An 18,128-nucleotide genomic window follows, 5' to 3' on the forward strand; every position below is an offset into this window, starting at 1 on the left:
TGACACCAGTGGGAGACCAGCTGAACTGGCTTATCTGTGCAATGCCTGAGAAATACAAGTAGCAAGGATCAGAGGGTTTAAAAAGGACCTCAAGGGTCATCAGAAAGATAACAGCCCTTTGCCCTTGTATGGTGCCTCCCATCTAAGCTTCACAAACAAGCCTTGAAAGTACCCTTGTGAGAGGGTGAACTATTCTTAACCTCCAGGTACTTTTTGGAGGAAAATGAGTCTAGGATAGCCAGTCTCCACTGACTTGAACCAGAGCAGGATCTGTCCCTCTGTGAGTCTGTGACAGACTCTGTAACCTTTTATCTCCTGAGTGCCAGACTGGTTTCTTAACTCCAAAACCATCTCCCTTCCTTCATAGCACAGACTGTCAACTTCCCCATGCTCCTGCAGCCCGCGTGTCTTCCTTGGCACCGGGCAGAGCCCGGCGCTTTCTGCATCTGCTCCGAGCTCCCCAATTCTCCGTTCATGCCCAGCAGCACCCCTGGGGCAGCCACTTCCACTCCCTCTGGCGATGCTGAGTGTCCTGAACACCAGCGGGCTCCTTCTCTGTCACCCAAGGCATTGCCGTGAGTTGATACCTAGCCTCATTAGATACCAGCGGGAAGGTGAGCACAGTGCTCTTCCTGAGCTAGTCAACCATGCTGCAAAGCAGGGGTTATTAGCCCAGGAGGCATGCCAGGCTAACCCAGCTATCCCGGTTCTGGTACCCAAGCTAGCTGAGATATCTCTGCAAGGCACTGTTTTGTGCTATACAGATACACCCTTAAAAACCATACTGGCCCTTGACCAAAAGCAGCCCCGCAGGGTCCCATACCTTTCACAGACAGCTGATAGACTATTCGATCTCCTTCGCAGATGCACTCGTACAGCCCCGCATCCTCCGCTGCAACGTCGCGAATCTTCAGGACGCGTTTCTTCTCTGCCGTCTGCAGGTCATACTTCTGCCCGGCCTTGAGCTCCTTCCCATCCTTGAGCCACGTCACGGCGGCTGCCGCGTCCGAGAGCTCTGCCCGCAGCTGGGCCTCCTCGTGCAGCCGAGCAGAGACTTTCTCTACATCTCCGCTCTTGTTAGTGATTCTTACTGCAGCGCCTGGGAGGGAGGGAAGGAGAGAACGTGAAATCCTCCTGCTCCACATGAAGTCTGTATTATGTGGCAAGCTCTCCCTTGGCCCAGATCCCGAAGCATGTAATACAGAGTAGCTCTATTCACTCCAAGGGACCTCGTCCAGCTTTGCAATATGGTCACCGAGATGAGAATCCAGCCCCCTTGGATGCGTAAGTCTTGCAGAGAGCAATGCACAACGCTTTCTCCATAATACTCAGCATGAAGTCACAAACAACGCTGGAGCTTTTAAACCATTTTCCTCGTTGTTTCAAGGAAAATCCTCCAACGACAGCATGACCAAGTCCCAGCCTCCAGGTCTGGCCATTCAACCCATCATTGAGGGAGCCCATAGTCTGCTCGGTCCTGCTAACCCCTCCAACAAATCCAGAAGAGTTCAGTTCAACTGGGCTTCAGCCTTGCTGTATAATTTTATTTTCTTCCTGTAGAGCTACTTTCTCCCTGCTTGGCCTCTCTACCTATCTGTATCCATCCTCTCCTTCGCAATGCAAGCCCTGGACAGGAGACCTCCTCACTTGCCACCTGCCACTGCTTTCTCAGCATCCACCAGCGCCATACATTTCACAACACAGCTAAAAAGGCTGGATGCACAACCTGCCTTGATTTACCACAAGGTCAGGAACTGGATCTTCAAACCCTGGACCCACGGTGCCAAGGCCCCCTTCTCCAAGGGTAGGGCTACAAATGGGTGTAGAGAGTTTAATTTAACAAGACATTTCTAACTCTGCCCTTAGTCGTGAAAACCCCATACTCTCTCTACATGCCAGCATCCCACCAAATAGCCAAATCTCTCTTCGTATTAGCATTTTTTTTTTTAAACGTGATTGCATTTGAGTCATTTGTTAGTCTATTTGTGCAAACCACATGGAAGGCAAATGTCTACAAGTTGACATTCCCCTTAGAAAAGACCAGGCCGAAGCAATACAAACTCAGATGCACCAATTAGAGCCCTAGATACGGGCTTAAGCAGGGGTGCAGCCATACACAGGCCTTCTTCATCACGGTGGTTTTTACCACCGCTGATGGCATTGTGTGGTCACCCAAACAGCTGGGCTCTCCCATTAATGGTAGTTTAAATATTCCTCAACAGAGATTTTCCTCTAAGGATCCCCCAATCTTTTCTGCATTGAGCTTTCAGGTAAATATGGTCATAATCTTCACTGCAGAGAGGGCAGTTTAGGCACAGCTCCATTCTGCTGCCCTTACTAACAAGGACCACGTCCCTACTGCTCAACAAATGCCAGCATCACGGTCCATGAGGCTGCCTTAGAAAGAAGGTGAGAAGCCAGGTTTGTTTGGGTGATGCCTACTAAACCAGGAGTGTCAAACTCAACTTGTGCCCTGGGTCGGATTCGGACTTCAGGGTTCGTCATGGGCGAGATCTGGCCTGGAGCCTGGGGCAGCAGCAGCCGTGGTGAGAGGGGCAAGAAAGCACTTAATGTGGAGGAGGCAGCACAAATGGAGGCAGGCTGGGCAGCAGCAGGGCAAGCAAGAGCTGGCCAAGCTGGCAAGGGCCATATCGACCAGGGCCACAGAGCCCTGGATTCTGCAGCAGGCAAAAGACATGCCCCCAACCTCTGTGACCCATCACTCGCAACCGATGGAGTAACTGCACGGGGCAGATCCACTGTGCAAATGCCACTAAAATGCCACTAAAATGCTTCCGGTTCACAAGGCAGGCTCTGCTGAGGAGCACGGCCGTGTCTGACAGCGCTGCAGCGAGGCAGGCAGGTTTGCAGCATAAATGTAGCTACAGTCCAGCGTGCCAGTGGCAAGACTTGTAATAATGCCTACAGTTCCAGCTCCCCAAGCTCCCTGTCCTAACAGCTGCACCTGCTTGTCTGGCTGAAGGAAGGAAAATCAATGCACATACCTCTTATTCTCATCTTGGTACTGCTTTCAACATTGTTGGCGACAAACTTCACCTCCGCCCCATCGTCCTTCTTGGTCACGTTCTTTATGATGAGGATGTGGGTGGTCTTGGTTCTCTTAATGATATAGATGTCACTGCTCTCTAAGGCTTTGCTGTTAAGGTACCATGTGCCAGAACAAATGGTTGTGAGGTCAATAGAAAAGGTAGCATTCCCTCCTGCTATGGCTTCGACAGCTGTCAGTGGAGTTCGCACGGCCGGGACCGGTTCTGTTGGAGAAGAGGGAGAGGTAAACCGGAAGGCATGAGGCTGTCGTGCTGGGAAGTGTTGTCTTGTATACCCCAAATTCTTAAAGAGGAGAAAAGAGAAACCAAAGACAAGAAGCCAATATGGGGAAGACTTTGAGAAGGCCACATCCACTGAAGGCAACGGACGTGTGCCTGGGGACGCGCCGCAGGCAACTGATTATAACATCGGAAATAGTAGGGCCAGAAGGGAACTCTAAACCCTTCCAAATCCCAGTAAACACCCTCAAAAATAGAAATAATTCTGGGAACGGGCCAGACCCCAGCTCGTGCTACCTCCCGTGCCCCAGAAAGGCTTGATTCCTGAAGAAGACAAGTTTTCAACCAGGCCTACCCAACAATGTGACTGCATTGCTAGTCAACAGGGTGGTCTGCAGCCCTTGGTTTGGGGCTCACCCAGGTGCTGGGATCCCAGGAACTCCAGGTAAGGGCTCTGCCCGTAGCTGTTGACAGCAGAAACGCGGAACTGGTAGTCTCCCTCTTCCGACAGGTCGCTCACTGTGAATTCGGGGACGGGGACGGGAGACTCGTGACACCGCATCCAGGTGAAGCCCATCAGTTTCTTGCGTTCTACGACATAGCCGTCAATGGGGATGGGGCGGTCTGTCTTGGGTGGGGACCAAGCTAGCGTCACTGAGGTTTCTGTTTTATTTTTCACCACAGGGTTAGTTGGAGGATGGGAGGGAGGCTTCCTGGGAGCTGTATGGGGATAAAGACAAAGAACGAACCTCACTGTAAAGTGAAAAAGCCACCGCACGGACGAGCATGCTGAAAGCGGCTTGTATGGCTACTGGGATTAGCGTTCACGCCTCCCTCGATCACACCGACACATCCGGCTCAAAAGTTATATCAGTTGTGATTTGAGATGGGGAGAGGATCTGAAGACAGATCCTTCCCCGTGAAGTATTGCATCCCTGCCCAAACGCACACAAGCTCATAGTTTCCCTAGATCACAGCTGTCCAGGTGCCGTTGCCTCTCCTGTTGCCATGCAGTGCAGAGGGAGAGCTTGTCCCAGGAGGCCATCCCCACAGCGTGTGGCCTGGATATCCTCCCACCGGGTGCAGCCACACCAAAGTTGGGCAGCCCTGGCCCAGGCAAACACACAGACCATAACCCCTACACAACATTACTGACCACCTGTGCACACACACATATGCATGCATACACGGTGCCACTAAGTCACACCCCAGAGGTATTGATTTCTGTGCACCAACATGAGTGCGGAGACACACACAGTACCTTTAACACTTATGTGTAGACCCACCAGATTATTGCCCTGCACTCATACAGTGCTATTGACCTCCTGACCACACACACACACACACACACACACACACCCTATTCAGGGTCCAGTTTTGACCAGAAAATACCACGACCTGCTTCCCAGACCAGATGCACACTTTAGCACAGAATTACCACACAGTATTACTGATGCCCTCCTCCTGCACCTCCAAAGAAACCCTACTTTCTCATAAGCACAAATCATCATGGACTCCCCTTACACACGTGTGAGGCTCACACACACACACGCTCACACCTTTCTTCACATACCTGCATGAACTATCCACAGACATTATTTCACACATGCGTGCAAAATGCTACACTCACACATCTTATACATACGCCATATTTAATAGACCGAGAGAGAGCAACTTTCACTTTGTTTTTCTATTATTTCGTTAAAGATGAGTTTAAAAAAAAACCCAACAGAACTCCAACCGTCTGGGGAAAAAGAAATATCTGCGTGTTAAATGTTACCCTGGTGAGATGCAGCTTGATTGGGATTCATTAGATTAGGACATTTGTTCGTTAGAACGTTGGTTAAAATCAAGCCTTTATTTCAACGTTTTCCCGGTTCACTCAGGGACTTTGAAGAGACCTGTATAAATACAGGAATAGTAGCTAGTGCTGTGAATTCAGGGAGACCCTAAGAGGGTCATTTGCTGAAGGAAAAGCATGGTATTCGAATAATTATCTTTTGCTCTTATGTAGCACCCTTCATCAGTAAATAGGTGAGAAATATTACCTCTGTAGGAAATGGGCTTGAGGATCACACTAAAAAAAGTCAGGGACTTGAGTTTTGCCATTAACCATCCAGCAGCCTTAATTTTTCCATCCCAACTGCACAGCCCGCTCAGCCTCCTGGAAGGCTTCTGAGTAGCATAGTCCAAGAGGCAATTTTCTGTATTAAGTGTGTTATAATAAGAAGAGGGCTTGGTAGCAGAGCAGTGACAGCATCTCACTTAGGATCGAAAGGCAGAAGTTTGAGCCTCACTCTGGACTTGCACGGATGCCCTCCCAAAGTCAATTCAAGTGGAAATGCATGCCTGGTCATTCGGGCTGGGGAGTCAAAACCTTCCAAATGTGATGCTGGCTACATCGTATTCTTGCATGTTGTTGGCAATCGAAAACGGTGCTTCTTCAATGTCCTAGCTCCATGGGCCACTTCAGCTGGGACAGTCTTTGACCTTTTCTGATCATGACAGTCAACACCAGAGCATGTTTAAATCACTGTGCAACAAGTCCCCTCCCTATTTTGCTGATGTACATCCAGTGTAATTTGTGTGATAGCAGCTGAGCACCTATAGAATGAGAGCAGATTTCTGCTGTCTGGACATACACCTCTGCATTGCCAAACAGTCATACCAGGAGGGAGAAGATTTGTGCCAATATAAGACAGCCACTGGTGCAACGCCCCCTGCATGCCTGCTGTCAGGAACGTGTGACATTGCTGTAAAAGTGGACTCCTCGCACGTGCACCCTTTGAGCCAGGAGCCATCACTTGCGGTCTGGTTGTCCCTTACACAACAGGACAGGACATCCTGGCCATAAAGCAAGTCTTTTCCATGCCAAGGCACCTGTGCTAGGGGCATCATCTTGTCATTTCATAGAGCAACATTCCTCCCCTGCCACCTGCTCCAATAATAAACTAGAACATTTTGGCCCAGACTCGCAACTGATGTAAGCTAGTATAGCTCCACTGAGCTCAGTACCAGCTGCAGATCTAGCTCTGAAACCATAATGGGGCCAGCCTCAGAGATAAGTGATCGAAAACCTGGACAGGTAAAGACTGAGGCAGGGTCGATGAATGAATGTTGGATATTTGGAGTTGCATGGTTTTACAGCTGCCTCTGTTGCTTGACACATAGGGTGCTAACAGATGTCCAGCTCTCTGCTGTAACTCATGGTGCTTCACAGAAAGCGCCATGAGTTACAGTGAATCCCCTGACCCAACAGATGTTCACTGTTTGGTTGGGGTGGAGGGGGCTGATCCAGTGAAGAGAGGCTGCATGTTTGCAGCCTTTCTCCCCTAGCTCCTTTCCCTCCCAGCCCTACTGTCTTCAGGATTGGAGGGGGCAGAAGGCAGGGAAGGGAGCTCTACTCTGCAGTTTGCCTAGCCTGGGCTTGAAGGTGGATTGGAGCTCCCTCCCCAAGATATGAGGTGGTCTTGGTTCTCTTAATGATATAGAGAAAATATATATAAGTATATATATATAAGTATATATATAAGTGTGTGTGTATATATATATATATATATATAATAAATAAATACAAATATATATAAGAATGTATATATATATATATATATATATATATATATAAACAATAACGCCTTTCGTCAGGGCACAGCTGTAGACTGCTTTCAGGGGGCCAAATGTACAACAATTATCGCTTTTGTCAGTGCCCATAGGCTTTGCCTCTCTCTGCACTGAAGAGATTTTAAGACTCTTCCCTCTGTCCTGTTGCTGACAACCAACATTAGCACAAAATGCCAGCCTCATCTATAAGACCCCTTGTAACATGAGCTCCCAAAAGACACACCTGTCTGCTGTCTGTCTCACCCATCACCATTTCTAAGCCAAGAAGGACAATTTATTTAGCTGTGTATGCAGCCCCAGTTCCTCGCGTTTGGAATAATCTTGAAGAAGGCAACAGCCATGTAAATAAAATTGTCCCTAGAAATGAGCCCCAGCTTTGAGGGCCCCTGAGTTTTGCTTTGATACTCTTATCGAACTGTCTATAGTAGAAACTCTAGCTTTTTGCTTCTGGAACTAATTGTATAACAAAGGGTATCCAAACTATTCATGCTTTATACTTACTTTCACTGATTAGTTTGGAAATCCTTGACCAAGACTGAAGTCAGATCAAAACAGTTGGCTATCTGGGCTAAATGCCTCCTGACCAGCAACACTTCCAATGGTAGAGAGGCTGGACATGTCTGATATTTTCCCTTCCCAAATCTACCATTGATTCAGGGTATGTTTTCAAATCAGAAGAAAGGTATAATTGTAACATATGCTAGCAGACCTTTGCTACCTGAGCCTTGCTGGCCTACATAACAATAAGAGCAAAGACTGGGCTAGCAACCCGAATACAAGCTCTCCAGTGACCATGAGTATGTGCATTAGTTGCTTTAAAATACCAAAGCTCATGTCTCCATACCCTTTCAGCTATTGTCATCCCTACTAGCTAGATTAAGCTACCACAAGTCCGCTGCCATTATCTCTTTCCTGAAGACTATTACAGAGAGGAAATACACATACACACACAAACACACACACACACTGCTCTTCCCCCCCACCCAAATTTTTGTGCTCTCTTGCTCACTTTTACAATGGTACAATACAAAAACTTCTGTCATCTCCATAGAGCATCTAATTCACCCTAATACATTAGTTGTTAGTGTTAGCATCTAATTTACCCTCATTTAGAACGCTGGTTAAAAGCAGGCCCTTATTTCAACATTTCCCCATCCCTGTTCACTCAGGGACTTTAAAGCACGAGACCTGTATAAATATAGGAATAGTAGTTAGTGCTGTGAATCCCAGGAGAACCTAAGAGGTCATCTGCTGGAGGAAGCATATGGTAAATTAGTGCTAACACTAATAACCATTTTGACTGAGCGCATCATCTTGGTGGGAAAGTGCGACGTGCATCAAAAATTGAAAGCAGAGCTTACTGCAGACAGCGAACTGGGTGGATGTTCTGCATTCTTCTGCCAGGAATGCAATCTCTCCAGCATCCTCCATCTTGCAGTCTCGGATGATCATGGTATGTTGCTTGCCCGATGAGGTGATGTAGATTCGGTTGCTGGGCTTCAATTCTTCCTTATTCTTCAGCCAGCAGACGTTCTGACACTCGTTGTCCAGCTCCACGCAGAATATCGCCGTATCATTTACCCCAACTGCAGTCTTGCGTGGCAGCTTCTTAATGATGTTCCCTTTGAGAAATAAAGTAACCAAAATCATATGTCAGACTTGAAATACTTGAGCCTCACTGCACTACCCAGATCGGTTGGATCAACACAATGTCAACAGCTCCAGCTTAAATGCAATATATATTTTTGATTCAAGAAGTCTTGGGGGGAAATTCTAGATCAGAATAGGCTTTTGCAATGATTCCTTCCAGACTTCAATCCATGGAGCCATAAAAAGGGGGATAGTAAAGTCTGTAGTGGGTGGCTACAATCAACTGTACTTGCAGTTTAGGATCTGATGTTTCTTCTGTTGGGAAAATACAGCGTGTGTTGCCTTGGCAAAGGAAGCATTTAATTATGGGAGACAAGGCTCTTCAGGTGAATTTGATATCTGTTATTAGACCAACTTAAATAGTTGGAAACAAATTAATTATGGCAGGCTTTTATCATGTGCCATGAACCCATATTAATCCCTTCCTTAAGGAAGGCAGCATGCATCAGAGAACAGGTCAGTCCCTGGAGGGATACTGCTTTGGACTCCCTTACATTTATCCAATTACACAGTCAATCAAGGAGCCTGTAATATGTCCCCAATTACAATCACAATTTCTTTAATTTTTTGAACCCTCATATCTCTTTGGGCCTTTTTATCCCACAATGCCCACGCTTATCAACATGCACATGCGGCCATTTGTTTGCGGGTGCAAAACATGCACTTGTATATGCAAATCTAACGCATGATCAGGGCCCCGCTGTCTTCTGCCACCAGGCTCGCAATGAGTGTGTCAATGGGAGTAAGGGCAGACCATAAATAGGAAGGAGCAGATGCAGTTCCCTGCATTTTTCAGCGGGGTCTTTCCTTTACATTACGTGAAGGTGCTTGTCATTTATACAACAGCAAGCAAAATCAGAATCAGGGCCATCGCTCATGGATGTGTATTTGCAGATCCCCGTTCCTGCTGGTGAATCAGTAAGCTCAGTATAGATCTGTGTTTCTGAGTCCTCCGTTACTCTAAACCCTACACTTCAGTGCAGAGAAACCCTAACCCACCACACCTTTGGAAAAGTGGGATCTCAGTTTGGATCTGCCTCCAACTTTTGCCACTGGCTCCTAAGCTGTGTAGCCAGCCAAGGCAAATCTCCAGATCAGAGCAGCTCTCAGCTTCAGGTACAACTGGGTCCAAATCTAAACCCTGCAATATTGCACGTGTTACCTTCTAGCGACTAATCTGCATGCAAGGATTACAAGTTTGCTACTGAGTCCAGCTAAGGGCCAGATTTCTGTATGTGTTCTGCTGATTTCAGTTGTCCCAAATCCTCTCGCCCAACCAAGACCAACTTTTGCCTAGAGATGGAGACTTCCCCATTAGCAGCCCATTCAAGGAATTACCTTAGCAGCAGCTCATGCCTTGCAAGATGACAGTCGTACTACAGTTTATTGGTCAGATGGTAAAAACTAGCTGCAAACCCCACTTAAAACCATCAGCGCAGTCAGGAAAAGATTCTGATCCCAGCAATTGATAAATGGTAAGAAGCAAGATTAGAAAGGGAGGAAAATAAACCCAATGGGAGTGAATATTCTCTCTCTTACCTTGGACGGTCAGTTCTGCAATGGTCCTGCTCCCTTCTTTCATCTCGCAGATATAGACAGCATCGTCGTCCGTGGTGACGTTCTGAATGGTGAGCCGGCGGTACGTTCCCTCTTCTTCGATGTTGTACTTCTTGCTCTGCTGGAGTTTGGTCTCCTCCTTGAACCAGGCGGTCTCCGTGCTTGGAACAGGCACCTCGCACTGGAACATGGCAGACTCTTTCTCCTGAACTTCAACGTCCTCCAGCTTTGTCTTGAAAGGAACCACAGGCTCTGGGGAAAGGGAGACAAGACATGAGAACTTGCAAGGCCTTGGAGGTATGGACGGTGGGAACCAATAATCCAAACGACTTGTGCATTATCACCAACTTTTGCTGCGATTTGCATTGTGCTGGCATCCAAAGGTTTGACGCTGGGATCAAGCCCCGTTGTGGCGGGAGCTGAACCAACGTGTTCTTCAGAGGATGTTCTGCCACTGAAGAACACAGGTTGACTCGGACAAGCATTTCAGGACATTTCACAGAGTTTAAGACCAGAAAGGGCCTTTTATCTATCCAGTCTGACTGCTCACATGATGCAGGCCATAAAGTTTCACCTAAGTATACCACCACAAGGCTAAAGAACAAAGTATGTCAAGACGACAAACGGGTTTAGGGGAGAAGAACCCAAGGTAACAACGTTAGGAGGTGAGATGAATGCATAACAGAGCCTGCCTTTTGCATCGTCGTTACAACAAATAATATGCTGCATGCACAATGGAGGGGAGCCAGCGGGAAAGATGTGGAAGGGAAGTGGGGAGAGGTTTGTGGATGCTCCTTTCACGACGAGGACAAGAAGCATGTATTTATTGTAGTGGAGAAGGGGGGACATGGGGCAGAGGGCGTTCAGCGCTGTGGATCTTGCTCCTTGTGTTTTGGGAACCCAGCTCGATCAAACCCTCACTCGCAGGCTGGACAAGATTATCTAGTGCACCTTGGGCTATGTTTCCATGCAATTCAATCACAGCTAATCAAGGGGAGGGTGGTATACCTGTTCTTGCACCTTTTTTGCATGAGGATCTCAAAACACTTCATAGAGACCGCTCTCCAGTGGAGAAACTAAGGCACAGAGAAGAGTCGGATACAAACTCAAGGTCAGATACAAGCTTATGGCAGAACAAGGGACTGATCACGGGTCTCCTAAGCCCTATCCTAGCACTCTGATCACAGGATAATCCTTCCTCAGTGACACCATCAGACCCAGGGATAGAGCCTGGTTCATCTACCTCCCCGTTCTCAGCTTCCCTTAACAGATCACAGCTTCTGTTCAAAACTTTTTTGTTTCCACCTACGTGCAAAAGCTGAGCCAGGGCATCAAGGGGATACACGTTATAAACAGAACAGAGGGATTTAGCTCTCTGAGCTCAGTAACTCAGCTGGCAGCCACCATCTTACAGCACTTTGAAAATGGATCTTTTGCAACCCCTAATACGCAAACATGTAACAGGAGAGAGAAAAATTGGCGCTTGTTGAAAGACTGGGTGGGAACAGGCTGTGCTCAAAGCAATAGGGAAATGACTGAGGAGCCTTATGTAACATGCTAGAATAGCCGATGCCTCCTGCCGGACAGACTGCCAGAGCCCAACCAGCTGTATGCTGGGGGGCAGTGGGGGCAAACCTTTCTGGTAGGCATGCCACAAATTAGCCCTGCACCTTCCCCAAGTGCCACTTCAATCCCTTTCCCCCGCCAGATCTTTTGCTCAGCTTTCTGCTCCCTGCCCTACCCGCCACTGTTGTCCCTGCTCCCAGGCCACACATCGAGGCGGCTCTGCTACGTGTGGTATGCAATATGCATGCCGCTGCTTGGCCGCCCATGCTGTAGGCACTGGTGGCACACAAAGATCAGGCCCTGAACCGTGAAGTCATGCTCCGGAGATGAGGAGCCTCCGTTTTGCAGAATTCAGGGGATGCGGTATATTTTGGACGGTAGGGTTTTCCTGGCTAGCTTGACTTACATCTCCACAGAGGACGCATACATCAGCCATCACCTCTGAGGAAGAAAATTGAACATGCACACCTGTTGCTGCCAGAGTCTATCCCCAGCTTGCAATATTTCACGCTATCTAGGGCACCTTCCAGAAGCAGCTCTTCTGCCTGCAGCCCGCCGGCCAGCGGGTATAACTCATGCTCTCCTGTTCCTCAAGCACAAAAATTAGAAATCTGTTCCTTTTGGTCAGGCTATGGAGATAGTGCAGTCAGCTCTGGGGCTGGCTATTTCATGCCGTGGTGCCCCCATCACAAAAGCACCCCCTTCACTTCTAGTTCAGAGCCTGCAAATTTTAGCCACACGAGGGGATTCTGCAGCCACACTAGGAAGGACCGATGCTAGGTCCCAGTAATAGGGTGATTAGGGAAGTCTTGAATGGATTACGTGCACTGAGAAATAACTGGGAACTTTTGCATGCTGCAGCCTAGGCTACGACCAGTTTCCAAGTGGTGACTGGGGGGAAAACGGGCATGAGCTTCACCGACCAAATATGATTATTACCTTGGAAAGATTAAACTCCTGCCTCAACCTGCTTCCTGAGCAAATCTAAGTGTATCTATATGGAAGGGAGTCTAAACTGGTGTAACAAACACCTCTTCTGGCCCCCTCGGCACGTAAAGTTATCCTCCACCCAGGGACGGATATGTAATGCACACCCTCCCAATACATACCACCTCTCAATTTATCCTGCTGTGCCTGAGAAAGTATGAGCTGATGTACCTTGCCTGGAGAGAGGGGTAGAGAGCAGGAAAGCACTAATCAGAGGGCCAACTTCAGAAATGATGTGCGTGCTACAAGAGGCTGCAGCTCCAGGGGCTCCTACGGGAATGGGACAGGTATCCAGGTGGTAGCTGCGTTGCTGTAGCAGCAAAAGCAATTAGGACTCATGGTAGAGGTGATATCTAAGGGCATGTGATTCACGTGCTGAAAGGGCCAGAAAGAGGCACAAGATATACCAGTTTATATTCGTGGGAACTCATTCCCATATGTGGAGCAATGAAGCCAATTCTTCACCCCTATCATTTTCCTTCCACTTTGCAATCACAGCATCTAACACAAAACAGAAAGCCCTCCCGGGAAGAGATGTGCATGCCTTAAATATAGACATCTAATAACAGAGGACATCCAGCTGAAAAAGATGCCTGAGCTATAGCCACGGAGCTGAGTTTATGTCTGGTAGAGGTAGGACTGATCCTGTTGGTAGCCGCCTAGACTCAGCAACATCCTCTGAAAGCAAAATTTGATTTTGAAATTGGATGCAATTTTAGTTTTAGTTTTCCCAGGAATGATCTGTCTCAATTAAAAAAGCTGCAGCTGAAATCAAACTGGCTACATGAATCAAGGACAATAAAAGTCCTTCTTCAGATACGTGAGGAGTTGGAAGAAAAACAAGGGCAACATTGGACCCCTACTGAACCAATTGGGGCAGCTAACTACCAACACCCAGGAAAAAAACAATCTGCTTAATGATTACTTTGTGTTGGTTTTTCACCAGCCCACAGGGACCACCAAGGCGGGATGACCCAGGTGAGGGAGAATATATGCCCACTATTGGCATAGATTTTGTGAGGGCACATCTTGAGAGGCTGGACCCCCACAAATCAGCTGGTCCAGATAGGTTGCACCCAAGAGTGCTAAAGGAGCTGGCAGACATCATAGTGCAGCCACTGGCGAGGATATTCAAGAACTTGTGGTGCTCAGGTGAAGTACTTGAAGATTGGAAAAGGGCCAATATGGTGCCCATCTTCAAGAAAGGGAGGAAAAAGACCCGGGAAACTACAGGCCAATCAGTTTGACCTCAATCCCTGGAAAGATCTTGGAAAAAATCATCAAAGAAACCATTCTTGATAGGCTAACAGAAGGTAACATTCAGAGGGATAGCCAGCACAGGCTTGTTGCAGGTAAGTCTTGCTTGACCAAACTCATTTCCTTCTATGACCAGGTGATGTATCACCTGGACAAAAGGGAAGAAGTTGCTGTCATATATTCAGACTTTAAAAAAGCCTTTGACCTGATGTCCCATGATGTCCTCATGGAAAAATTGGGCAACTGCAGCCTTGACTACTCCACAGTCTGATGGCTGAGGAACTGGCTCCGAGGTTGGACCCAGAGAGCGGTAGTTGATGGAACCAAATCAATGTGATGCTTGGTGACCAGCGACGTCTCCCAAGGCTTCGTTCTTGGACCTGTGCTCTTTAATGTCTTCATAAACAATCTGGACACTGGTGTCAGGAGAGGACTGGCCAAGTTCACCGATGACACTAAATTTTAGGAAAGAGTGGTTGGTGATCCAGGCCATCCTCGATAGGCTTGCAAGATGGATGGATGAAAACGTGATGGCATTCAATATGGAGAAATGCAAGGAGCTCCACCTCAGGGGAAAAAAAGCCCCACATCACACTTATAGGCTCGGCAATGCTACGCTCACTAGCATCATGACCGAAAGAGACTTGGGGGTCAGAACTGACCATAAGATGAACGTGAGCCACCAATGTGATACTGCAGCTGGTAAAGCAAACAAAACTCTGGCTTGCATCTACCGATGCATCTTGAGCACATCCCAGGACGTCATCCTCCTGCTATACTCAACTTTGGTGGGGCCCCAGCTGGAGTACTGCATCCAATTCTGGACTCCACAATTCAGGAAGGACATGGAGAAACTTGAGAGAGTGCAGAGGAGAGCCATGCTCATGATCAGAGGGCAGGAAAACAGGCCTTATGATGAGAGGTGGAGAGCCATGGGACTCTTCAGCCTGGAGATACGCAGGCTCAGGGGGGACCTGGTGGCTGCCTATGAGTACATCAGGGGTGGGCACCAGGATCTGCAGGAACGCTTATTCACCAGAGCGCCCCAAGGGATGACAAGGTCCAATGGTCACAAACTCCTGCAAGAGTGTTTTAGGTTGGACATAAGGAAAAAATTATTTACTGTCCGAGCCCCCAAGGCCTGCGATAGACTCCCTCTCAGAGTTGGTGCAAGCACCTACTCTGGACACTTTTAAGAAACATTTGGATGCTTGTCTTACTGGGATCCTTTGACCCTATCTAACTTCCTGCTCTTTGGGCGGTGGGGCTGGACCCAATGGTCTTATGAGGTCCCTTCCAGCCCTAATATCTATGAAATCTCCAAGCCTGGACTTGATAAAAATTAGGCTGATCCTAAATTTCCTATCAAATTTAATGGTCTTGACTTCCCACCTGGACTGCGTCTTCCATGATGCAATGCAACCTCACATCTGGTTAAGTCAACATTGTTCACCACTGGAGTTCAATAGCCAGAATGCATCTCGGCAGACCATAGTGTCCATCCTTGGAGGTTTTTAAGACCCAGGTAGACAAAGCCTTGCCTGGGATGATCTAGTTAGGAATGGTCCTGCTTAGTACAGGGGGTTAGACGATGACCTCCTGAGGTCCCTTCCAACCCTAATTTTCTATGACATGGAGCATCTGAACTACAGTTTCCAAGAGGCAAACCAGTAGCTCAGCTGGATGTAGTTTCACGATGAACCAGATTCAAACTTTGAATCAAAATGATCTGCCATTTCTAAACCAAACTTTTTCAGAACCTCTCATCCCACCAGCAAAAATATCACTGTTTCTACTTCCTCATCATTTGGGATGAAAACTCAGGTTGCAGCTTCACAATGCGTTGCAAGCCGAAGATCCCAATTTTCGGTCCAGTATAATAAAAAAATCATATAAGAGCAACTGCTTTATTCTAGATTCTGTGCTGCTAACAGAAGGCTCATCTCCATTGTCTCAAAATGCACTAAAAGGTTATTTGAGGATGTCTTTGATATCCACATACATTTTTAAACACTTCCTGTCCTTTTCGCCATATACCTATTCCCCAGTCCAATGCCTAATTTTCCCCTCTGTTGAGTATGAATATACCCCATTCATGGCAACCAAATGGAGCCCTTTTCAATGGGAGGACTGCAAGGAAGGGCAAGAGTGAAGCCCCAAAAGCTTCTGCATCCCTTTTCTGGGTTTTGTGCTGTTCCTCACTTCCCCTGCCGTGTCACTCCATTTTCATCTGTTTTCTATCTCCATTGCAGAGTAGTGGGCATGCAGTTTAACACATTTAAGAACCAGGTAGCCAACCATTAGCCTCAGTCCCCAAACAAGGCACTGACTTTCTATACATCCATGACCTTTAACCTTTACCATCACTTTCTGGTTACTTAACCAGTTCCCTCTGCATTCAGTTGGCCCAGCTCTTCCTGCCTTTACCTAGGCAAACTTCTCATGAACCAGACCCAAGAAGAGTGCCTTGTATGCAATACTTCCTAACTTTATATGCCATATGCAGATGTATCAAATGCCTTCTGGAAACTCAAGTTGTTTATGCTCGTCGCTTCATCCCACCTGCTCGCCGAGTTGGCTCCTGGAAACATTCAGACCAGTTTCTCAGACAAGATTTACCCTTTAAGAAACCTGGCTTACTGCCTTCCATGGCTCACATTGCTGAAGATATTTTGGATTTCATCCTTTCTTAAAAGCTCTCGAATCCTGCCCATCACTAGTATCATGTGTGCCATTTAATTATTTATTTATTTGCTTGCTAGTCTTAGCTTCTGTAGTGCTAGAAGTTGTCATTTTGCTAACTGTGGAGCCTGGGGAATTTGGTCATTAGGAGATGGTCCGTCTGTGAAGCAGCTAGTTATTTAGGGAGAAACAAGGGGCTGCAGAGGTTGCCTGCTGCTCCACAATAAAGTGCGTTGTTTGGTTCCTGTACACCTATATTTATTGAACCCAGTGATCACTACAGCCCTCCTAGGATCTTTCTCACTAGCAGATCTCTTCCTTCCAGCGCATCCTTATAATTAGAAATTTAGTCCAAGAGGCCTCAGGAGCTATTAAAAGTCCTAGTTTTAACCCGGGGATCTCCTTAAGTCCTGATGCAGCAAAAAACAAACAAAAACCCCCCAAAAAATCACTTTAACCAATTTTAAATTAGAAAAGGGAAGCCTAAACACACGCATTACACATGCACTTTTTCGGATAAGAACCCTGAAGAATATCTCAGCAATGGCTTGAGATTTTCAAAGCTGTCAATGAGATTTAATCACACAAGTTCTGCCCAAAATAACAGTAATGGAAATGGTCTCTCTAAACCCACAATTGGCTTTGAAAATGTAAACATAGAAGCTTTGTCTTCTCGGGTAATAACAATCAGGAGCCATGTATCTGAGATGACCTTGATGGGTCCCATAAATGTGCTATTATTTGAATGCAGTCTGCTGTTGATATGGCATGTGGTGGACATTGGAGAATCTGGTTGTGTCTGCAACATCAGACTAAGAGAAGATTGTTCAGTGGAGATGTGCTGCTTGCATACAAGACCTCAAAGACAAGTGGGACTAATGACACATCAGCGACCATATAAATAACAGAATGAAGCTTCACTTCATTGCTTCTTCTTTGGGAGATGTGCTTTTGGAGGCCCAAAGGGGACTCACGATGGCACAAAGATAAGTCATTATCCAAAAACTAATTATAACCATCATGCAAAGAGTTTCCATTCCCTTCTACCCTTGATGAGAAAGCCTGAACAAAATATGCTGTAACAAAGAAACAGACCATAAACATTTCCATTTTAACTCTCTGACTCACTGGCACTGCTTGACCGTAGACACTGATAAATAATATTTTCCTTTGGAGCTATGGGCAGTGATCAGCAATGGCACGCTCTCCATGTCAGACAGACAAACTGAAGCTTCCAAGGCATAAATGAGATTAGACCCCGGTTTAAAACCCGTTCCAACAATGCTCTTTAGACCTTGTTCTATGCTTATAAATCACTTTTAAATCTTCTCTCACTCAGATAAGATCCATCTCAATGATTTACACCTAGCATATTGTATTGCCTTCATAGAGTCTTAACACAACCCACCAATATATATGCATACATACAACATATACACATACATTTATATATGTATATGTGTACATACACACATATATTTGCTCACATGCTTTTCTTCAAACCAAAGCAACGTAGGATGA

At 46.9% G+C, this 18,128-nt stretch overlaps 1 protein-coding gene across 21 annotated transcripts in view; it reads right to left on the reverse strand.

Annotated features, from left to right (window-relative positions):
- Nucleotides 1-18,128, reverse strand: part of OBSCN (obscurin, cytoskeletal calmodulin and titin-interacting RhoGEF) — a 203,694-nt gene that overhangs the window by 170,371 nt on the left and 15,195 nt on the right. For all 21 annotated transcript variants that reach the window (XM_025211633.1, XM_025211618.1, XM_025211620.1 and 18 more), the window contains exons 3-7: nt 10,098-10,367; nt 8,270-8,530; nt 3,705-4,007; nt 3,006-3,272; nt 824-1,099 (exon numbers count right to left, since the gene is read on the reverse strand). In XM_025211633.1, coding sequence (XP_025067418.1) covers nt 824-1,099; nt 3,006-3,272; nt 3,705-4,007; nt 8,270-8,530; nt 10,098-10,367 — 1,377 coding nt within the window. The remainder of the gene's footprint in view (nt 1-823; nt 1,100-3,005; nt 3,273-3,704; nt 4,008-8,269; nt 8,531-10,097; nt 10,368-18,128) is intronic.

The sequence above is a fragment of the Alligator sinensis genome, unplaced genomic scaffold, assembly GCF_000455745.1.
Source record: "Alligator sinensis unplaced genomic scaffold, ASM45574v1 scaffold1398_1, whole genome shotgun sequence".
Lineage (NCBI taxonomy): Eukaryota > Metazoa > Chordata > Crocodylia > Alligatoridae > Alligator > Alligator sinensis.